The sequence below is a fragment of the Eumetopias jubatus genome, unplaced genomic scaffold, assembly GCF_037043125.1.
Source record: "Eumetopias jubatus isolate StellerSeaLion01/CBP00866 unplaced genomic scaffold, mEumJub1_p1.0 scaffold_16, whole genome shotgun sequence".
NCBI classification, from domain to species: Eukaryota; Metazoa; Chordata; class Mammalia; order Carnivora; family Otariidae; genus Eumetopias; species Eumetopias jubatus.
Window position 1 is genome coordinate 56242240 of NW_028274822.1, and position 22994 is coordinate 56265233.

The following is a 22994-nucleotide window of genomic DNA, read 5'->3' on the forward strand; positions in this document are numbered from 1 at the left end:
GGAATGAAGAATGAGGGAAGAGTACTTTTGGACTAACACAATTATTTCACACACTCAAGTAACAGGATGCCAGACAATATGCAATGCCATTCGCTCCTTCACACATACATTAAGCACCCATTATGTGCCAGTGTCAATGATAAAAACAATCTTGGAACGATATGGACTTTAAAAGAGAAAATTACAAAAAATAAAAATAATAAGAGAAAACTATAGAAGAATATGGTCAGCACATTAGTAAACAGAGGAATGTGCTGGACAACGAGGAGATCAGGGAAGTGTCAACTGCATTCTCAATTGCAGAGACAGTCCCACCCACTGCCTTCAACTTCCTTAAACAAGAATTCAAAGGAAAACACCTGACGCTCATTTTCAATGCCTTTTTCTCCTCTGGAACCCTGATGAATGGAATTTGAAACCATACTTCTGAATCTTCTCTATGATTTCTTTTTTTTTTTTAAGATTTTATTTATTTATTTGAGAGAGAGAGAATGAGAGATAGAGAGCACAAGAGGGAAGAGGGTCAGAGGGATAAGCAGACTCCCTGCTGAGCAGGGAGTCCGATGTGGGACTTGATCCCAAGACTCCAGGATCATGACCTGAGCCGAAGGCAGTCCCTTAACCAACTGAGCCACCCAGGCGCCCCTCTATGATTTGTTTCTATTCAGAAAACTGCGAGCCCACAATCTTTCCCCCTGTACCTCATGGGACAAGCATGTACCCAACTGCAGGACTGACTAAGGGAGGGTGCGGAATAGAGGGTCCATGGCAGAAGGGTCCATCCCAAGAATGGGTTGCAAGAGGGCAGAGGCTGTTTGTTGCAAAGTGCGCCACAAGCCCTAAGACATTTATATCCATTCCAGGATTGATACATTCTGACAGACTGAGTGGTATGGGGAAGCAATTCATTTCACATTTTATAAAGCACATTTCGCAGGGTAGAGAGCGTCAGCTGCATAAACACATCTTAATTTAGTCCTAAAATCCTAACAGGATTTCCATTGTGCTTACAACCACAGGGGGAACACTTAAGGTTCTAATCCTGTCAAGGGGACCAAGCACTTTTCAACGCTTTCCCTGTAGTAAAGGACAAGGCAATTACCATGAAAGAGAAGGAATAAGAAGATACATGAAATATTTCTTTGGAAGGATAAGCTAAATTCTCAGAGATTTAAAAGGATCAATGTTGAGATGGTAAATAAAAAATACACTAAATTCACTTTAGGAACTAAAGCTTCTCAAATATTTTAAGGTAATGTGTTAACACAATATGATCATATAAATAAGGTGGCAAATACATTCAACAGATAACACAGTATGTATCTTTTTCTTTTAAAGATTTTATTTATTTGAGAGAGAGAGAGCACATGAGAGGGGGGAGGGTCAGAGGGAGAAGCAGACTCCCTGCTGAGCAGGGAGCCCGATGCGGGACTCCATCTCAGGACTCCAGGATCATGATCTGAGCTGAAGGCAGACGCTTAACCAACTGAGCCACCCAGGCGCCCTTTATTTGACAGAGAGAGACAGCAAGAGAGGGAACACAAGCGGGGGGAGTGGGAGAGGGAGAAGCAGGCTTCCTGCTGAGCAGGGAACCCAACATGGGATTGGATCCCAGGACCCTGGGATCATGACCTGAGCCGAAGGCAGACACTTAACGACTGAGCCACCCAGGTGCCCAACACAGTATGCATCTTATGAATCACAAGAAAATAAACTGTCAGTTAAAATTCTAAGTAAGATTTGATGGACTATTCAGATTGAATTTTTCCTATAAATGCAGTAATTTTATAATGAAAGTTAAGCGAGAATTCAGAGAAAAAAAACCTGAGGCTCATTTTCAATGACAAAATATTCCTGAATTTGGGGGTGCCTGGATGGCTCAGTTGGTTCAGCTTCCGACTCTGGGTCTCTCAGCTCAGGTCATGATCTCAGGGTTGTGGGATCAAGCCCCTTGTGGAGCTTCACTGCTCAGCGTGGAGTCTGCTTGGGATTCTTTCCTCTTCCTCTCCCTTCCTGTCTCGCACTCTCTCTCTCTCTCTCTCAAATAAATAAGTAAAATCTTTAAGAAAATATCCCTGAATTTATAAAGTAATTATGATGTTCAGAAGTCATTTCCAGAGTAAGTGCTGTAAGAGTAAGCAATAGTGGGGTTCAGAATATCTTTTGAAAACTTGGTATCTGGGCTATACCCTTGGACCAAATCTGGCCAACCCCCTGTTTTTGTACAGAGTTAAGAGTGGTTTTCATAATATCAAAATACTAAAAACAAATAAAAGAATATTACATGACATATGAGTATCATATAAAATCAAGTTCTGGTGTCCATAAATAAATTTTTATTGGAAGAAAGCCAAGCCTATTTGTTTATATAATGTGTATGGCTGCTTTCGTGCTCCAAGAGTGGAGCTGAGTAGTTGGGCAGAGACCTTACGGCCTGCACGGTTAAAGCTATCTACCCTCTGTTCTTCACAGAAAAAGTTTGCTGGCTCCTGATCTAGATTCACGATGTTTGTTTATATAGAATAACTCCAGATAGATTCTAGTTAAACTTGTGGAAAAGCAACCATATACTTTATATGTATTTGCAACATAGAGGAAGGGACACAACTTGTATTATAAAATTATGTGCTATGAAAAAATTATTTTGAAATGTTGCGGGATTATTTTGTAGGGTAATGGGCTTTCTTTTCTAGATAGTCATAGGAAGTAAGAAAAATAAAAGTGCTTGAAAACAAAAAAAAGAGTAAGCAATAGTTACAAATAGGTAAGAATTTAAGCAATATGCTTAAAATTCAATATAAAATAAAACATTAAAAACAAGATATGTGAGAGAAAATACCCATGTTGTATTAGTCCTGAATAGTGCTCAGCATAATTGTTTTCATCTGTCAGAAGAATAAAAGATATTGCTAATTCTTGATAATCTATGGTAAAATGCTCATCTAAATTTTACTAAAATATCTGTACTAATTATTCTTCATTAGGTGAAACAGAAATTGTTTTCAAATTTGACATATAGCAAATAAGATTTATTTTAAATCATACAAACTACATATCAAACTTAAATGCCTCTTTCTTGATAGTGCCTATTAAAAGTACTTGACTTGAATCTTTTTATCAGTATGAAATAAACTGTGTTTGGGTGGAAAATAATTTCGAACTGTCATATGCTGTAGATCGAATACCACAATGTTTAGCTCTCTATTAAAAAAATTAAAAGCTTCCATTTTAAGATGTGTGCATTAAAAAAAAATAGATTTCACAATAAGGACAGTATAGAAATCCGTTCATCAAATATTTACTTCAAAATCTAAATTTTTGTTTTAGCTACAGTGACTAACAACCTTTTGTTCATTTTCTTTGATCTAACAAAGAATGGTAGAAAACCAAGACTTACTTGTTCTTGTTAAGGTGTTTAATGACTATTTCAAAAAAAAAAAGCTGATAATAGCAATAAAAGGAAGCTTAAAAAAAAAGAAAAAATGTATAAACTCTAAACAGCGAACCCAAACAGGAACATGTTAGAATCCCTCTTGAAATCAGTTGTGTCTAATCTACAGATTCCCCATGTCAGGTGCGCCTCAGCCGGCCATCTCTGTACCCAGGACCTGGGACTAGGAATGGTGTCCAAGGAAGTTTGCTCCTTCCCACTGTGCCAAGAAATCAGAGCTTCGCGGGAGGGGCGGGGACGCGCCAAGACAGCAGTGCACTCCTCGGAAGCGCGTACCTTTACCCTCTGGTCATCCACATCGATGACCGTAGCCACGCGAATGAGCCTGGGGTTCCGTCTGTCCACCGCTTCAAGTCTCATGCTCGGCAGAAAACCGTGGGGCGTCCGCTGAAAGGTCACAAGAGCACAAGTCAAAACCCAACAGCAAAACCCAACTGAGCAGACAAGACACGCCATGTTTTCTAAAGTGCAATTGTTCTGACTTTGCATTCAGACCCTGCAATTGGAATTCAGGTTGAAGGGTCCTAAGGCTTATGCATATTATTTTATCCAGTTTTATTAAAACCTGTGAGAGGAGAAAGAATTTTTTGGTCATTTTCAAGATAGCTAAAAAGAGATTAAATCATAAATTTGTTAATGATCACAAGATTCAGAAAAGGTTCTAATTTATTAACAGTTTATTTATTTGTTTAGATTTTTTTCTGAAATTAACTCTATAAATTAAGAAACTGTTGACTATTCTCACTGCCCAGTTTTGGAATTTATGACCCAGAAGACAAAATTATTTACTAAATAATAAGAAAGGATAAACATAATCCTTTATAAATCTAAATTTTAAAATAGATAAAAGCTGCATGACTATTACAGGTAACTGTTCTAAAATCATACCACAATGTAATTTAAAGCCATAACCTGTGCTTTTGTAACATAAGCATGTTAAAAACTGTATTAATTAAGCTTTCTTCCAACTCTTAAAATGCTAGGAACTAGGAGTCTATAATGATGGACCTTCAGAAAACACTAAAAAATACTGAATGGGAAAAAATACACTGGGACTTACCAAATCACTGGCACCAAAGAAATTTAAAAACCAAAAATCAAAGTTAAAAGACAACTCCAACAGTGTTCACAGGTTGGCAAAAAGTTTCACTTTGAAAGCTATTACACATAAAAGTATTCAATTGACCTTATTGAAAATGAAAGTGTATTGAATTCCTCAAGTCTAGAAATGGCAATAGGAAAATAAAACCTTCATGATATGTGAGTAATAAACAGTTACCTCGTTTGTTTCTCTCCAGCTTTTGTGGAAGCATATTTTCTCCAAAATGCATTACTACATCTACTAAATGGAATACACAGACTATAATTAGGTCTTTGATGCTTGAAATTCTTTCTGCTCTCCCCAAGGTGACTGTCTTGATAACAAAGGTAACAGTTTCATATTGCAGATGCCAAAGATACATAGTTTGAGGTGAATCCATAATAACCCCATGTCAGAGCCTGGACGTTGCATTTTTAACTAAATCAGAGTTTTATTTTCTTGTAATTTTCTTCTTGGAAAAGTAAAATGAGCTTTGACAGAAAGCAAAAGAGAAAAAGATAATACAAGAAGCTGGTATTCTGCTTATTGAGTTTCTGCAATTCTTAAAGTCCTTTCAAGCACTCTAGGACTTCTAGCCTTCTTAATTTGATTACACTTATTTTCCAAATCCAGCCTACTCTATAATCAATTTTTTAAAAAAAATGAAATAGCATTTTGTTTCAAATCCCTTGTGATCCCTAGAAAACTTTTTATAAATGAGATCATATGTGGAAGCTCACTATATAAAATTCTGATTAAAGATGAGTCAGGAAGCCCAGAGCACACAATTTGAAAACTGCTTTAGACATAAATATCTCTAATTATACTATCAATGCACTGTCTTTTACCAAATAATTCATGCTTGGTGCAACCCTGCAATAAATGTATAAGGACAAATGTGAACTTAAAAGTTGGTGTTCTAACAAATGCTAAAAGCAATGTTTCCCTCAAAATGGATAAAAGCGGAGCACACACAGGCTACATACAATTCGCCTATCTTATTATGGCGTCATGGACATTCAAACAGTCCCAAGACTGTGAAAGTGCAGAGTTCCCACTTGATGGACAAATACAAGCAGAAATGAAGGACTCCACCATCATCTGAGGTTGATGAGGTGCCTTCAACTGCACGAGGGTGGTCTACTGGGCTTTTCAAGTAGGGAAACCATCATTACTTTTATGTAGAGGAACAATAGTAAGTGAATCACCTCCTTTGTGGCTTTAACTGAAAACAAGGCAGATTGGTTATGAAAATAACATTTGACTTTAAGAAGAAAAATCTAGAATAATTTAAACTGTCAAATGAAGTCAACATGTACATTGCTTAAAGGTGAGAGTGTATTCAGATACAAACGTACCATTTTAAAAACTTTGGCAGGAACAGCATTAGTTTGAGTGGCTTCCAGATATTCTGTCCAGGAAAAATTTTCTGGATTAGGATAACCTGAAAATATATATATACATATCAAAAGATTATTCATTGACATTTTGATTCCCAGGGACTCTAAGACATCTGACCTACTGTTAACTGAATGCTATTTAATAGCCCCTATGCTAAGAACCTCAGTACATTACCTAACTTGTCTATTTTAACCTCTGAGAGGGCTCTTTCATTCCCACTAAGGCAAGAGAGCACTCATTCATTGGATCATATTCATTCCCTCAACAAGGCCAAGGTCAAATGGTGTTGTGCATACTTGGCAGAGCCAGGTTACACCCAGAAGGCCTCCTTAGAAGTTTGAAAAAAACTGAAAATCATTGTCTGACCTCAGACAATGAACTGGTAATCTTTCTAATTCCTCCAATACTGTTGCCTCTATTAGGGTTTTATTCTCTTAATTACATCTCTGTAATTACAATTTCCCAGGTTTGCCATTTATACTTGCAATTTAAAAATTCATATTGGTATAACATGGCATAAAGCACTCTATGTTTAAAAAAAATTCTAATTGGGTTTCTTGTTTCTCTTTACATTTATGTTATCTTATTCCTAATTATATTACATTACCTATTACTGTGCTGTTTTCTTTTTTACTTTAAAGGAATAAGTACTTAGATTTATTCATCAGCTCTACTGTATTCATTTCTCTTTTCTAATTATTTCATCTGCTGCTTTTACTCTTATTACTTTACTCATATTTCCCCTAGGTTTGTTTTTGTCAAACTGAATTATAAAGAAAATTAATTTATTTTCATTTTTTAAATAATAGAAGCATTCAGTATTATGAACTTACAGCCAAACTATGGAAAGAGCCTAGATGTCCATCAACAGAGGAATGGAGAAAGAAGATGTGGTATATACATACAATGAAATATTACACAGCCATCAAAAAAATGAAACCTTGCCATTTGCAACAATGTGGCTGGAACTAGAGGGTATTATGCTAAGCAAAATAAGTCAATCAGAGAAAGAGAAATATCATATGATCTCACTGATATGAAGAATTTGAGAAACAAGACAGAGGATCATAGGGGAAGGGAGGGAAAAATGAAACAAGACGAAACCAGAGAGGGAGACAAACCATAAGAGACTCTTAATCTCAGGAAACAAACTGAGGGTTGCTGGAGTGGTGGGGGGGTGGGAAAGAAGGGGTGGCTGGTGATGGAATTGGGGAGGGTATGTACTACGGTGAGTGTTGTAAATTGTGTAAGACTGATGAATCACAGACCTGTAACCCTGAAACAAATAATACATTATATGTTAATACAAATAATTTTTTAAAAAGACTATGAACTTAACCATTGTTGCCCCTGAATACAGCTTTAGACACCTGGACAAACTTTTAGGACATATTTATTTTTCTCACCTTTATTTTCTCAAAAACAATTATTATTACAATCTATAATTGTCACCTTCATTTAGTCACTGGCCAAATATTTATTTAAGAGATATCTCAAATGGCTAATTTTTGTAGTTGTTTAAAATAATAATAATATCTGGGGCAGAGCAAGATGGCGGAGGAGTAGGAAACCTGGATTTCATCTAGTCTCAGGAATTCAGCTGAATAGGGATCAAACCACTCTGAACACCTACGAACTCAACAGGAGACCGAAGAAGAGAGTAGCAACAACTCTATGAACAGAGAAGAGACCACTTACTGGAAGGTAGGACGTGTGGAGAAATGAATCCGAGGCGATATTCAGGAGGAGAGACAGCGGGGGAGGGGGCCTCCGTCGGCCGCTTCTGGCAAGTGATAGAGCCGCGGAGCATAAAATCAGAAGTTTTAGAAGCCGGCTCCGCTGAGGGACGTAGCTCCAGTGGCTAAGCGGGGGGTGGAACCCTCGAGGGACAGTGTGGTCTCAGGACCCTCGGGGTCACAGAAAGACCAGGGGTGCCTGAGTGCGGCCGAGCTCCCAGGTATCAGAGCGGGGAAGCTGGCTGCAGAGACAGAGCCGAGGCGCGGGCTCTCAGCTCGGGGTGGCCATAAACTGTGATCCGCGGCCCAGTCGGGCCACTGCTCCTCCAGCAGGGACCCAACAAGCGGCAGGGACCCAACAAGCGGCAGGTTCCGGGAGACTCCCCTTCCTCCCTGGGGAGGAGCGGAGCGGGAGCGCACAGCAGGGATCTGCTGGGTTTGGAGACTCCACACGGGGTCGGGTGCCAGAGATAGAAACACTCAGTCACAGGCCGGGTGAGCACGGAGTGCGGCCGGAGACCAGGGAGATGGGAGTGACTGCTTTTCTCTGGGGGCACACTGAGGAGTGGGGACCCGAATTCTCAGCTCCTCCGGGTGGAGATTGGGAGGCCACCATTTTCACCCTGGTCCCCCAAAGCTGTACCCAAAGCTTGCAGGGAACAAAAGCTCCTGAGAGCAAAACCAAGTAGCTTGCTTAGCCTGGACGGACAAGAGTGGGGCAATTCTGTCTCCGGCAAATATATTTGGGAACCACGGCAACAGGCCCCTCCCCCAGAAGATCAGCACGAACAGCCAGCAAGCCAAGACCAAGTTTACCGATCAAGGAGAACGGGAGAACTCCATCGCTAGGAGAATACTACACATAGAATTCATGGCTTTTTTTCCATGATTCATTAGTTTTTCAAAGTTAATTTTTTAACTGTTTTTTTAATTTTTCTTTTTCCCTTTTTCAACCAACATTTTATCAATCCCTTTTTTTAAAAAAACATTTTTTATTTTTCATTTTTAGAGTCATATTTTATCCCTTCAGAGTAGTTACCCTTATTTTTGGCATATGTATATATATATATATATATATATATATATAAGTTATTCTCTCTTTAAAATTTTGAGGTAGTTTCTTCTAACAGATCAAAATATACCCTAAATCACTAGAGTATGGCTTCGTTCTAGTCTACTGCCTGATCACATTCTCTCCCGTTTATTTTCTTTTTTTTTTAAATCTTCCACTTTCTTTTTTCAACTTCTTATCAATTCCTTTTATAAAATCTTTTATAATTTTCATCTTTATAGTCATCTTCCATCCCTTCATTATATCAACCCTTATTTTGTACATATATAAGTCTTTCTTCCTTTAAAATTTTAGCAGGCACTTTTTTCTAACACAACAAAATACGCCCAAAATCTAGTGTGTGGCACTGATCTATGCATTAGACTGATCATATTTGATCATATTCTGTTTTTGTATTGTTCTGTTTTGGTTTTTATCTTTTTCTTTTTTATTTTTCTTTTCCTTTCTTTTCTCTTTCTTTTTTCTCTCTTTCCCTTTCTTTTCCCCTGGTTTCAGGTCTTTTCTGATTTGTATACAGTATATTTCCTGAGGACGTTGTTAACCTGCTAGCATTCTGTTCTCTCATTCATCTATTCTCCTCTGGACAAAATGACAAGATGAAAAAAATCACCTCAGCAAAAAGAACAAGAGATAGTACCGTCAGCCAGGGACCTACTCAATACTGACATTAGTACGATGTCGGACCTAGAGTTCAGAATCATGACTTTAAAGATACTAGCTGGGGTTGAAAAAAGCGTGGAAGTTATTAGAGAAACCCTTTCTGGAAAAATAGAAGAACTAAAATCTAACCTAGTCGAAATCAAAAAGGCTATTAATGAGGTGCAATAAAAAATGGGGCTCTAACTGCTAGGATAAATGAGGCAGAAGAGAGAAAAAGCGATATAGAAGACCAAATGATGGAAAATAAAGAGGCTGAGAAATAGAGAAACAACTACAGGATCACGAGGGTAGAATTCGAGAGATAAGCGATACGATAAGATGAAACAACATTAGAATAATTGGGATCCCAGAAGAAGAAGAAAGAGAGAGGGGGCAGAAGGTATATTGGAGCAAATTATAGCAGAGAACTTCCCTAATGTGAGGAAGGAAACAGGAATCAAGATCCAGGAGGCACAGAGAACCCCTCTCAAAATCAATAAAAATAGGTCAACACCCTGACATCTAATGGTAAAACTTATGAGTCTCAGAGACAAAGAGAAAATCCTGAAAGCAGCTTAGGAGAAGAGATATGCAACCTACAATGGTAGAAATATTAGATTGGCAACAGACCTATCCACAGAGACCTGGCAGGCCAGAAAGGATGGGCAGGATATCTTCAGAGCACTAAGACAGAAAAATATGCAGCCAAGAATATTATATCCAACTAGGCTCCCATTGAAAATTGAAGGAGAGATAAAAAGTTCCAGGACAAACAAAAACTAAACAAATTTGCAAACACGAAACCAGCCCTCCATTACCTTACAGGAAATACAATGGCACTAAATTCATACCTTTCAATAGTTACCCTGAATGTAAATGGGCTAAATGCCCCAATCCAAAGACACAGGCTATCAGATTGGATTAAAAAACAAGACCCATCAATATGCTGTCTGCAAGAGACTCATTTTAGACCCAAAGACACCCCCACTTTGAAAGTGAGGGGGTGGAAAACCATTTACCATGCTAATGGACACCAAAAGAAAGCTGGGGTGGCAATCCTTATATCAGACAAATTAGATTTTAATACAAAGACTGTAATAAGAGATGGAGAAGGACACTATATCCTACTTAAAGGATCTATCCAACAAGAAGATCTAACAATTGGGGCGCCTGGGTGGCTCAGTTAGTTAAGTGACTGCCTTCGGCTCAGGTCATGATCCCGGAGTCCTGGGATCGAGTCCCACATGGGGCTCCCTGTTCAGCGGGGAGTCTGCTTCTCCCTCTTACCCTCCGCACGCTCTCTCTCTCTCATTCTCTCTCAAATAAATAAATAAATAAAATCTTAAAAAAAAAAAAAAGAAAATCTAACAATTGTAAATATCTATGCCCCTAACATGGGAGAAGCCAATTATATAAGGCAATTAATAACATAAGCAAAGAAACACATTGACAACAATACAATAATAATGGGGGACCTTAACACCCCCCTGACTGAAATGGACAGATAATCTAAGCAAAAGATCACCAAGGAAATAAAGACTTTAAATGACACACTGGACCAAATGGACTTCACAGACATATTCAGAACATTCGATCCCAAAGCAACGTAATACACATTCTTCTCTAGTGCCCATGGAACATTCTCCAGAATTGATCACATCCTAGGTCACAAATCAGGTCTCAACCGGTACCAAAAGATTGGGATCTTTCCCTGCGTGTTTTCAGACCACAATGCTTTGAAACTAGAACTCAATCACAAGAGGAAAGTCGGAAAGAACTCAAATACATGGAGGCTAAAGAGCATCCTACTAAAGAATGAATGGGTCAACCAGGGAACTAAAGAAGAATTAAAAAAATTCATGGAAACCAATGAAAATGAAAACACAACTGTTCAAAATCTTTGGGATACAGCAAAGGCAGTCCTGAGAGGAAAGTATATAGCAATACAAGCCTTTCCCAAGAAACAAGAAAGGTCTCAAATACACAACCTAACTCTACACCTAAAGGAACTGGAGAAAGAACAGCAAATAAAGCCTAAACCCAGCAGGAGAAGAGAAATCATAAAGATCAGAGCAGAAATCAATGAACTAGAAACCAAAAGAATAGTAGAACAGATCAACGAAACCAGGAGCTGGTTCTTTGAAAGATTTACCAGGACTGATAAACCCCTGGCCAGACTTATCAAAAAGAAAAGAGAAATGACCCAAATCAACAAAATCATGAATGAAAGAGGAGAGATCAAAACCAACACCAAAAAAATGCAAACAATTATAAGAACATATTATGAGCAACACTATGCCAGCAAATTAGATAACCTGGAAGAAATGGGTGCATTCCTAGAGATGTATCAATTACCAAAATTGAACCAGGAAGAAACAGAAAACCTGAACAGACCTATACCTACTAAGGAAAATGAAGCAGTCATCAAAAAACTCCCAAGAAACAAAAGCACAGGGCCAGATGGCTTCCCAGGGGAATTCTATCAGACATTTAAAGAAGAATTAATACCTATTCTCCTGAAACTGTTCCAAAAAATAGAAATGGAAGGAAAACTTCCAAACTCGTTTTATGAGGCCACCATTACCTTGATCCCAAAACCAGACAAAGACCCCATCAAAAAGGAGAATTAAAGACCAATATCCTTGATGAACTTGGATTCAAAAATTCTCACCAAAATACTAGCCAATAGGATCCAACAGTACATTAAAAGGATTATTCACCATGACCAAGTGGGATTTATCCCTGGGCTGCAAGGATGGTTCAACATCCGCAAATCAATCAACGTGATACAATACATTAACAAAAGAAAGAACAAGAATCATATGATCCTCTCAATAGATGCAGAAAAAGCATTTGACAAAGTACAGCATCCTTTCTTGATCCAAACTCTTCAGAGTATAGGGATAGAGAGTACATACCTCAATATCATAAAAGCCATCTATGAAAAACCTACAGTGAATATCATTCTCAATGGAGAAAAGCTGAGAGCTTTTCCCCTAAGGTCAGGAACGCGGCAGGGATGTCCACTCTCACCACTGCTATTCAACATAGTATTAGAAGTCCTAGCCACAGCAATCAGACAACAAAAAGAAATCAAAGGCATCCAAATCGGCCAAGAGGAAGTCAAACTCTCACTCTTTGCAGATGATATGATACTGTATGTGGAAAACCCAAAAGACTCCACCCCAAAACTGCTAGAACTCATACAGGAATTCAGTCAAGTAGCAGGATATAAAATCAATGCACAGAAATCAGTGGCATTCCTATACACCAACAAAAAGACAGAAGAGAGGCAAATCAAGGAGTCGATCCCATTTACAATTGCACCCAAAACCATAAGATACCTAGGAATAAATTTAACCAAAGAGGCAAGGGATCTGTACTCAGAAAACTATAAAATACTCATGAAAGAAACTGAAGACACAAAAAATAGAAAAGCGTTCCATGCTCATAGATTGGAAGAACAAACATTGTGAAGATGTCAATGGTACCTAGAGCAATCTACACATTCAATGTAATTCCCATCAAAATACCATCCACTTTTTTCAAAGAAATGGAACAAACAATCCTAAAATTTGTATGGAACCAGAAGAGACCCCGAATAGCCAGAGGAATGTTGAAAAAGAAAAGCAAAGCTGGCGGCATCACAATTCCGGACTTCCAGCTCTATTACAAAGCTGTCATCATCAAGACAGTATGGTACTGGCACAAAAACAGACACATCGATCAATGGAACAGAATCGAGAGCCCAGAAATGGACCCTCAACTCTATGGTCAACTCATCTTTGACAAAGCAGGAAAGAATGTCCAATGGAAAAAAGACAGTCTCTTCGACAAATGGTGTTGGGAAAATTGGACAGCCCCATGCAGAAGAATGAAACTGGACCATTTCCTTACACCACACACAAAAATAGACTCCAAATGGTTGAAAGACCGAAATGTGAGACAGGAGTCCATCAACATCCTAAAGGAGAACACGGGCAGCAACCTCTTCGACCCCAGCCGCAGCAACTTCTTCCTAGAAACATCGCCAAAGGCAAGGGAAGCAAGGGCAAAAATGAACTCTTGGGATTTCATCAAATAAAAAGCTTTTGCACAGCAAAAGAAACAGTCCACAAAACCGAAAGACAACCGACAGAATGGGAGAAGATATTTGCAAATGACATATCAGATAAAGGGCTAGTACCCAAAATCTATAAAGAACTTATCAAACTGAACACCCAAAGAACAAATAATCCAATCAAGAAATGGGTAGAAGACATGAACAGACACTTTTCCAAAGAGGACATCCAAATGGCCAACAGACCCATGAAAAAGTGCTCAACATCGCTCGGCATCAGGGAAATCCAAATCAAAACCTCAATGAGATACCACCTCACACCCGTCAGAATGGCTAAAATTAACAAGACAAGAAATGACAGATGTTGGCGGGGATGCGGAGAAAGGGGAACCCTCCTACAATGTTGGTGGGAATGCAAGCTGGTGCAACCCCTCTGGAAAACAGTATGGAGGTTCCTCAAACAGTTGAAAATAGAGCTACCATACGATCCAGCAATTGCACTACTGGGTATTTACCCCAAAGATACAAATGTAGGGATTCGAAGGGGTACGTGCACCCCAGTGTTTATAGCAGCAATGTCCACAATAGCCAAACTGTGGAAAGAGCCAAGATGTCCATCGACAGATGAATGGATAAAGAAGAGGTGGTATATGTACACAATGGAATATTAGGCAGCCATCCAAAGGAATGAGATCTTGCCATTTGCAAGGACGTGGTTGGAACTGGAGGGTGTTATGCTGAGTGAAATAAGTCAATCAGAGAAAGACATGTATCATATGACCTCACTGATATGAGGAATTCTTAATCTCAGGAAACAAACTGAGGTTTGCTGGAGTGGTGGGGGGTGGGAGGGATGGGGTGGCTGGGTGATAGACATTGGGGAGGGTATGTGCTACGGTGAGCACTGTGAATTGTGCAAGACTGGTGAATCACAGATCTGTACTTCTGAAACAAATAATGCAACATATGTTAAGAAAAAAGAAAAAGAAAAGATAGCAGTAGGGGAAGAATGAAGGGAGTAAGACGGAGGAGGGGACGAACCATGAGAGACGATGGACTCTGAAAAACAAACTGAGGGTTCTAGAGAGGAGGAGGGTGGGGGGATGGGTTAGCCTGGTGATGGGTATCAAAGAGGGCACAGTCTGCATGGAGCACTGGGTGTTATGCACAAACAATGAATCATGGAACACTACATCAAGAACGAATGATGTAATGTATGGTGATTAACATAACAACAAAAAAATTTTAAAAAAATAAAATAAAATAATAAAAAACAACAACAAACAAAACAGAAGGGGCGCCTGGGTGGGTCAGTCCTTAAGCATCTGGCTTCGGCTCAGGTCATCCCAGGGTCCTGGGATCTAGCCCCGCATCAGGCTCCCTACTCAGCGGGAAGACTGCTTCTCCCTCTCCCACTCCCCCTGCTTATTTTCCCCCTCTCTCTCTGTGTCTCTGTCAAATACATAAATAAAATCTTTTAAAAAAAGAAAATAAATAAATAAATAAAATAAATATTAATAATATCTAGTTTAGTACATGGCTGTTTCAGAATGTCACATGGTCTGTACAATTCGCACTGGGTGTTATGCACAAACAATGAATCATGGAACACTACATCAAAAACTAATGATGTAATGTATGGTGATCAACATAACAATAAAAAATTTAAGGAAAAAAAGTAAAAAATAAAATATTAATAATAGTATCTAGTTTAGCACATGGCAGTTTCAGAATGTCACATGGTCTGTACAATTACTGTGTGGAGACTTTAGGATTTCTTTTTGGCCTAATATAGGATCAATAGTCAAAATTTTTTTTTAAGTATATACATATACATACATATGCTTTAAGGTATAATATCAATATGCATTAATTCAATATAAAGAGCTGTATTATTCAAAAATCTGTTCATTCTTAAGTAAAAAGCCTAAAGCAATATGCTAAAATCTCTAAAATAGTTTTTCTGTAGTGTTCTAGTGTCTCTGATAATTTTTTCTTCATATTTAAACTTCTTACTGAAGTAAAATATATTTAAAGAAAAATATACAAATCAAGTAAACAGCTTGAAAATTATTCACAAAATTAGCATAGCCCTGTAACCACAACCTAGGACACCCCCTCCCCATTGTGCTCCCTTCCAGTCACTGCCCCCTCTCTGCAAAGAGAAACTCACATCCCCTAAGATTAGTTCTACTTGTTCCATTTTTTCCTTTGTATAAATGGAATCATATGGTATGTGCTCATTTGTGGTAGACAGTTTTTGCTCAGCACTCTGACTGTGAGGTTCACATAGATTGGTGTATGCAGAACATTCGTTTTCCCTGCTGTATAGAAGTCCATTGGGTGAGGGTGTTACAATTTATTTATCCATTCTATTGGTGATAGTCATTTGGGCAGTTTTGATGTGGGAAAGTGAATTATGGAAAGTGCTGCTACAGACATTCTAGTACAGAAATATACACATCTGCTGGAATGCATCCAGGAGGAAAACTGCATGGGGTACTTTGCCTCATATTTTGATATTACGTTACTTAGCACAGAAAAGCATATGTAATGTTCACTAGTAATTGTGCTTTTTATTTAACATAGAAAAAAAAATGTCCCTTTTGGACATCTTGATTGCATTTTGCATCAAATTCTTCTTTTTTACTAAAAATTAAGTTGTATGCCATCCTGATATTTTGTTTGTTTTATTGATAAAAATTTTTTCCATCTTTTTTACTTTTAAATTCTTTTGTTTCAGATGTATCTAGTCTAAACATCTTCTAAATGGATTTTGAAAAACATTTGCATTTACTTTCATAACTGGTTTACTTTATCTCACTTCTGTAAACATGTTTTAAGCTGGAGTTTTTTTAAAAAGCTCTCTTACGGTTTCCTTTGCTTTTTGTCCTTATTCTATATGAGTTATGTTTCATGCCTTCTGTTTCAATAATTATTTCTGCACTCATTTCCTTTTGTAGCTCATATTACTAACGACTGTCCAAACTCACTCCTTGTATTTTGGATGTCCACATTTATGCATGGGTTCTGGATATGCTCATACCACGCCCCTTCAGCACCAGGTCCCCTCCTCCCTGCTCCAGGTTCCTCAATGGGGGCCTGGGCAGTAGATTCCGTGGGATGGTGACTAAAGAAAGCAGAGTGTAGCAGGCTGAGGGATGAACATGCAGTGATTAAGAGATGGAGCAATTAGTTCTGCTCCAGCCTCTTAAAGAAATCTGGCAGGCTGCCATGAAAGAAATCATCTTTTTCACACCTTTTTGTGATCAATAAGTGAAAACAGAAAAAGTCACTGTTTTAAATGTTTCTGAAGCAATAACTTCCTCTACGGCACTCTCCAGAAATGAGCTACATATGTACAAAACAAAGAAAATGTGTATTATGTACATCTTCCCTGTTCAAAGAGCCCAAGAAGAGGAGAATGTCTCATTTCCTAGGGAGGCCTGCAAAAGCCACCTGCTCCCCCTGTCTTCCTCCGGGACCCCATCCTGAGTCCTGCTCCACCTGGGGGTGGGGGGAGGAGGCAGAAGTGGGGCAACAGAGGAAGGGGCAAGAGCCAGATACTTTCACACAGCTGTGTGGCAATGACACAGAAGCTTTTCAAAAGTTTACATTCCTTCTAGTTTCAAGAAATATATGAGACCACCCCATGGAACAAGAGCCTTTAACCTCTTCACTTGTTTCAAAGAAGCAACATCTAACTGGTTTCCCTTTATTAGTTACCTCTCTACTGAGTATTCCATTTACACTAAATCATTTATTTCTCACGTAGGCTGTGAGATGTGCCTGTTCATCCTCATTTGATAAGTGAGGCTCAGAGAACGTGAGGAGCTTGCTCAGTGTTATATAGTTAGGAAGTGGAAGAAATGGTATTTGAACAATTGTGTCTGACTGCATTACCCACATACTCAACCACTGCTTCTCCCTAGTTCTGTAACCCAGAGCTCCATGGTCCAAGAAGGTCCATCCTCCAAGGTCTCAGGACTGGGAGTGTAAGCTCCCCCTGGAGGCCAAAGTGTAGTATGGCAAGGGTGAGAGTGGGAACATCACTCAATTGGAGGCAGGCTGTAGATACAAATGCATTTATTCACATCCCACCTCTTTCCACACTATTGAGAGATTAGCACTTCCGAGATGGGCAAAGGCTGAGGCAAGATGAGGTGCATGCTGCAGCTGTGGGCACAGGTGGCTGAACTAAACAAGGAAAATGTGTCAGATATTGGGATCAAGGAACTACAAAGCAGGGCACCTGCCAGACAACCCCTGGATTTCCCCATGGTACTGGCAGTTCTCTGGAGAAGAGGAAGACCCAGGTGACAAATGTCTTCAATTAACGTTAGCACATAACTAGAAGGCAACCAGATGACAGCCAGAGGAGGGAGGAGGTGTGGTGGAGTGCAGAGCTTAAACCCTTAAGAGGCTTCTCTGAAGAGCTGAGAACTGTCCTAGGAGAAGCAGCAGGACTATTCAGGAGAAGCAAAATGTGCTATCCCAAGAGGGTGACGAGAAAGCCCTGTGTGAAAAAGCTGCAAGATGGAGGTCAATCCCTATGCTTGGAGCAACAAAAATTGAGGGTCAAGAAAAAGTCCATAAAGAGGATACACGTATGGGGATGGGCACAAAAACAGAGAAACTTAAGGTCAAACCAAGTTAAATGTAAGTGAAAACATACCTAAATCTTTCATTCCAAGGACTACGTATATCACTCAGGGAAAAGCAAGTCCTTACCACTCTGACCTCATCTCCCTTTCACTCTGCTCCTGCTCCAACTAGGACACAGCCAACTTCCTCCCTCCTCAAGGTCTTGCACCTGCTGCTCCTTTACAGGGAAGTTCTCCCCATGGACCCTCCAGACTGCCCACCTCACCTCCTTTAAGTTGTTCCTCAAATATCACATCCTCAGTACGTCCTTCCCTGAACTCCCTGTATATAACAAACTCCCTCTCCAAATACATCTGCCCTTCCTAACCTCTTTACCTGTTTTATCTTTCTACATAGCACTTACCACCAATTAACTTATTATATAAATATTTTACATATTTGTTATCTTGCTTTACAAGAACATAACTGCCTTATGACAGGGATTTGTTTACTTCACTGCTCTTTTCTGAGTCTAGAACAGTGCCTACTAGGTAGTTATCACTCAATAAATACTTGGCAAATATTTGCCAAATGACTGAAATGTATTTCTTAATAAGTTTGCATCTGATATTGTGGTGACCACGAATGACAGATATGTGAGCCAAAATTATATTGGTCTAGCCTCAAAATAATGAATGGAATGCAGACATAAAGTTGTTTGCCTGCTGGTGTTGGCGGTATTCAGAGGTGCCATTAGAACAAGCTGATGCTCCTGCACTAATACTGGATAAGATTCCAAATAGCACTAGAGACTAGACCATACCAGGGGAAGGCCATCTGATGTGCAGCATCTGTGCAAGGCAAACGTAATACTCCTTTATTTGTTCCATGTTAGAAAGACCCACTTATGTGTCAGATTGGTTACAGACTCTTCTTATAACAACATCCTCCATTATTTTACCTCTAGGAACAATAGCCTCAAAAGAAACATAATTTTGCCACTGAAACAGTCTAAACAATTAGGATCATGAATAGACAGCACAAGCCCTTAAGTTACTGGCATTCTGGTCTGTGTAACCTGTCCCATGAACCCAGAGAAGCATGACAATCATAATTATATCAGTGGCCAATCCAGGAACCAAAAATCATAGGCATCCCAGGACAAGCAGTTTTTTGGTAATGGACAATAGTCCTGTTTAATAATCAGCAATAAAAAAGGATGTGCCAAGAGTCTTACTGAGAAGGTTCAGTCAGCACAAACAGAATATTGATGGGTTTAAGAGGGCACTTCATCTAACTCTTCATTGTATTGATGAGGGAAGTGAGACCTGGCATTTTAAGTGACTTGTCTAAGGCACGACAACTAATAACGAAGCCAAAGCAAGAGTCCTGGTCTCCTGGGCAGCAAGCTACAGACACCAAGACTTCTAAAGAGTCACTTTGAGGTTTGGTGAGTGCTCTGTAGGCTGCTGGACACTAAGGCCAAGAGGAAGCATCCAAAGAGGAATGAGAGCCGTAGAACTAGTCCTGCTGAAGCCCTCACAGGCTTTGGCCATCATTTCGAGAGAATGAATTTTCTAAGAATGCCCCTCAGACACTGCCTGTTTATTTCTCTGTTTCAGGTAGCTCTGACGAGGCAGGAAGGTAACTTATCCAAAGGTCCAGGCCTCCCGATGGTAGAGACTGCACACAGTTCCCACTGACTCCACTCAGTAGGTTCTGCACACATGAAGCAGCTCTTTGTGAAAACGATGTTAACATCATGGAACCGCTAGTATTCCATGTCAGACACTGGTACACTATTTAGTACAAAAGAAATACAAAACATGAGGACAATCAGTTATCTCAATCACTGCTAAACCTAATTCAGGTGAACTCAATTTCGTTTTCAAAAATAGGTTGAAACTGACCTCACAGTGATGGGACCTTAGATGCCAAAGTCTTGGCCTCATATTCAGCTCATCACAATCAAAGTTAAAATATCCTTTCTGACCAGAGAATACAAGTGAGACTCCCTAATATTTATACAGTATGTCAGATTTGTTCCTTGATCATCAGATCCTAAAGCACAGAGAACTTTTTGATCTATAAAATAAACTATCAGTACTTCAAGTACTTATCAAGGAGCTCATTTTGAAATTGTTTTGCTCAAAGTATCGTTGAGACAAAGTGTATTAAGAATAGACTAAAGCAATAGAGTCTCTTCTCTATCTAGTGAAATTACTTTCAGAATAAAACAAAACAAAACAAAACAAACAATCTGGACTACATTGGATGAGCTCCCAGCAGAACTTGTCTCCAAAGAAACCACAGCTCCCACGGTACCTAATCCAACCCAGTGCTTGGTAAATGACAGGCATTCAAGATGGGGTAATTGCCTCTATTTCTCTCTGTCCCTCTGTCTCTCCCTCTCTTTCTGTCCCTGTCTGTCTCTCTCATTACCTCACATTATAGAAAACATACTGGTTATTTTGCTTCTATTTTTCTCTCAGTTTCACTAACCACACAATATTCCACTGAGTAATATTCCATAACTAAAAATCCTTACATGTTATGTCTATATTGTTCTTTGTTATATCCTTAGCTCTTAGCTGGGCCTCATGCTTAGTAGGTACTTAATATCTGTTCAATTAAATAATTAATAATATACATTTTTCTCTGAACTCTTACATTCCTTATGCCAATAAAATCTATCCATAGGAAACAGCAAAATACCATTTAAAATATAGTAATTTCATGTGCCTAAAAAAAGTTCATAGTTAATGCTGCAATTAAATACAAGATTTATTTATACTGTAAATTTTGCTAATGTAATTTTAGCTTTGCAAAGAAATTGTGAAGTAAAGTTAAATAGTTATTTGGCATCAAAACATAATTTGCTAAAATATTTCTATGTGCTCCTCAAACGTCTAGAATATTTGCTAATAATATGTCCAGCAAATTGATGATTCCAGAGAATCTATGGAAACCAATGGCTGTTACTCCTATGAACTACATTTCATTACCTCTCAAAATATAAATTATTATAGTTTTATTTCTAGAAATAATCTTGCATTTAGCATACATTCACAACCAGTCTGAATGCTAGACTTCCAATTTAAAGATGTAGAAATGAGCATATATATTTAGCTCCATTCCCTTCTAAATGCCACCAAAATATCAATAAAGGCATTTTTTAAATGAATACTTATCAAGAGAGAAAATGCTGAATGAATTTTGATGTAATACATAATGGAATATTATGTAGCCTTTATAAAGAATCAAAATTATACCAAATGATTTGGAAGAGAGTTACCATGAGACAGAGCAGAACAAGACAAAAAGATAATGGAAAAATATGTATATAATCCCATTTTTGCACAAGCAATTTTTTTTAAAGATTTTATTTATTTATTTGACAGAGAGAGACACAGCGAGAGCAGGAACACAAGCCAGGGGAGTGGGAGAGGAAGAAGCAGGTTTCCCACTGAGCAGGGAGCTCGATGCGGGGCTTGATCCCAGGACCTTGGGATCATGACCTGAGCCGAAGGCAGATGCCTAACAACTGAGCCACCCAGGCACCCCATGCACAAGCAATTATTTTAAAAGGATATGGGTTCACAAATATATAGATGTATGAGTGTGTATGTGTACATGTATATGCAATCATATGGGAATTAACAAAATATAAATAGCATAGGATTGCTAATAGTTTAATCATTTTCCTTTTCCTCCTGGGAAAATACATTCCCTGGACTCCCTCGCTGTTAAGTGTAGCTATGTAACTGAGTCCTGGCCCGTGGCATGTGGGTAGAAATGATGTAATAAGCTTTAGAGGCCCAACTTCTGAGTTGGGCCTCTAAAGCCATCTCGTGTGCAAACATCAGTTCTTTTCCCACTTTCAGGCTTTGCCAAAAGATCCCCAAGGACCTGGAGGAGCCCCAGCCCCAGGATAATTACATGGGGCAGAACTAACTATAATTGCACTATGAGAGGAACAAGAAAGCAATTCTTAATGTGTTAAGGTACTAAAATTTTGCAGTCCTTTGATATGCTAGTTAGCTCATGGTAATTAATACAGAGGGATTAGCACCAATTGTGATTTCCTTGAGAGGAGTAACTAACTTAAGTGGAAAAAGAAACAAAACGTTTTTAAAAACAGGATGAAAAATGAAGGAGGGGGAATCATGAGAGACGATGGACTCTGAGAAACAAATTGAGAGTTCTGGAGGGGAGGGGGTGGGGGGATGGGTTAGCCTGGTGATGGGTATTAAAGAGGGCGTGTACTGCGTGGAGCACTGGGTGTTATGCACAAACAATGAATCATGGAACACTACATCAAAAACTAATGATGTAATGTATGGTGATTAACATAACATAATAAAACAGAATAAAACCAGGATAAATAAAATGTAGTCTATGCAAAATAAATAAATAAATACAAAAACAGTACTAGTATAAAGATATGAAGCCACATTAAGAATAGGTAAAAAAACAAAAGCAGATGAGAAATGTCAACAGAAATCCCTGCAAGTGTGAAAAGGAAATAAACGAATGAAAATTAACTTCACAGTACTAAGAAAGCTAAAACAAATCTGTTAAAGGAGCAAGTTAATTTATGTTATAGAACCCTGGAAAGCTTCAGTAACCGCAGGCATCAGATATTTCTGAAGGCAGCAGTGTGGGGCTAACAGCAGATGCTTGTTTTCAAGTTCATAACAGAAACTGTTAGGTATACTAGGTCACCTACCTTGCCCCATACAACTATGCAACTGTCCCTCCCACATTAAGGCCAAAGGCTGGAAGATTTTGTCTCTGGACAGGTTGAGAAGGTATAGACTTTGGGATCTTACACAGTGATGAAGCCTATTCATAGAACAATAGCCACTTGCAGTACCTGGATCTCAAACTGCAGGCAGCCCTCTCCCCAACCCTCAACAACTCCCATGACCGCCCCCCCCCCACATAGACACCTCAGTCAGAAGGAGGAA

At 39.0% G+C, this 22994-nt stretch overlaps 1 protein-coding gene across 1 annotated transcript in view; it reads right to left on the minus strand.

Annotated features, from left to right (window-relative positions):
- The window catches only part of L3MBTL4 (L3MBTL histone methyl-lysine binding protein 4), a 411329-nt gene that overhangs the window by 262930 nt on the left and 125405 nt on the right, over window positions 1–22994 (minus strand). The window contains exons 10-11 of the mRNA XM_028123942.2: window positions 5891–5976; window positions 3728–3838 (exon numbers count right to left, since the gene is read on the minus strand). Of these exons, the coding sequence (XP_027979743.1) occupies window positions 3728–3838; window positions 5891–5976 (197 nt within the window). The remainder of the gene's footprint in view (window positions 1–3727; window positions 3839–5890; window positions 5977–22994) is intronic.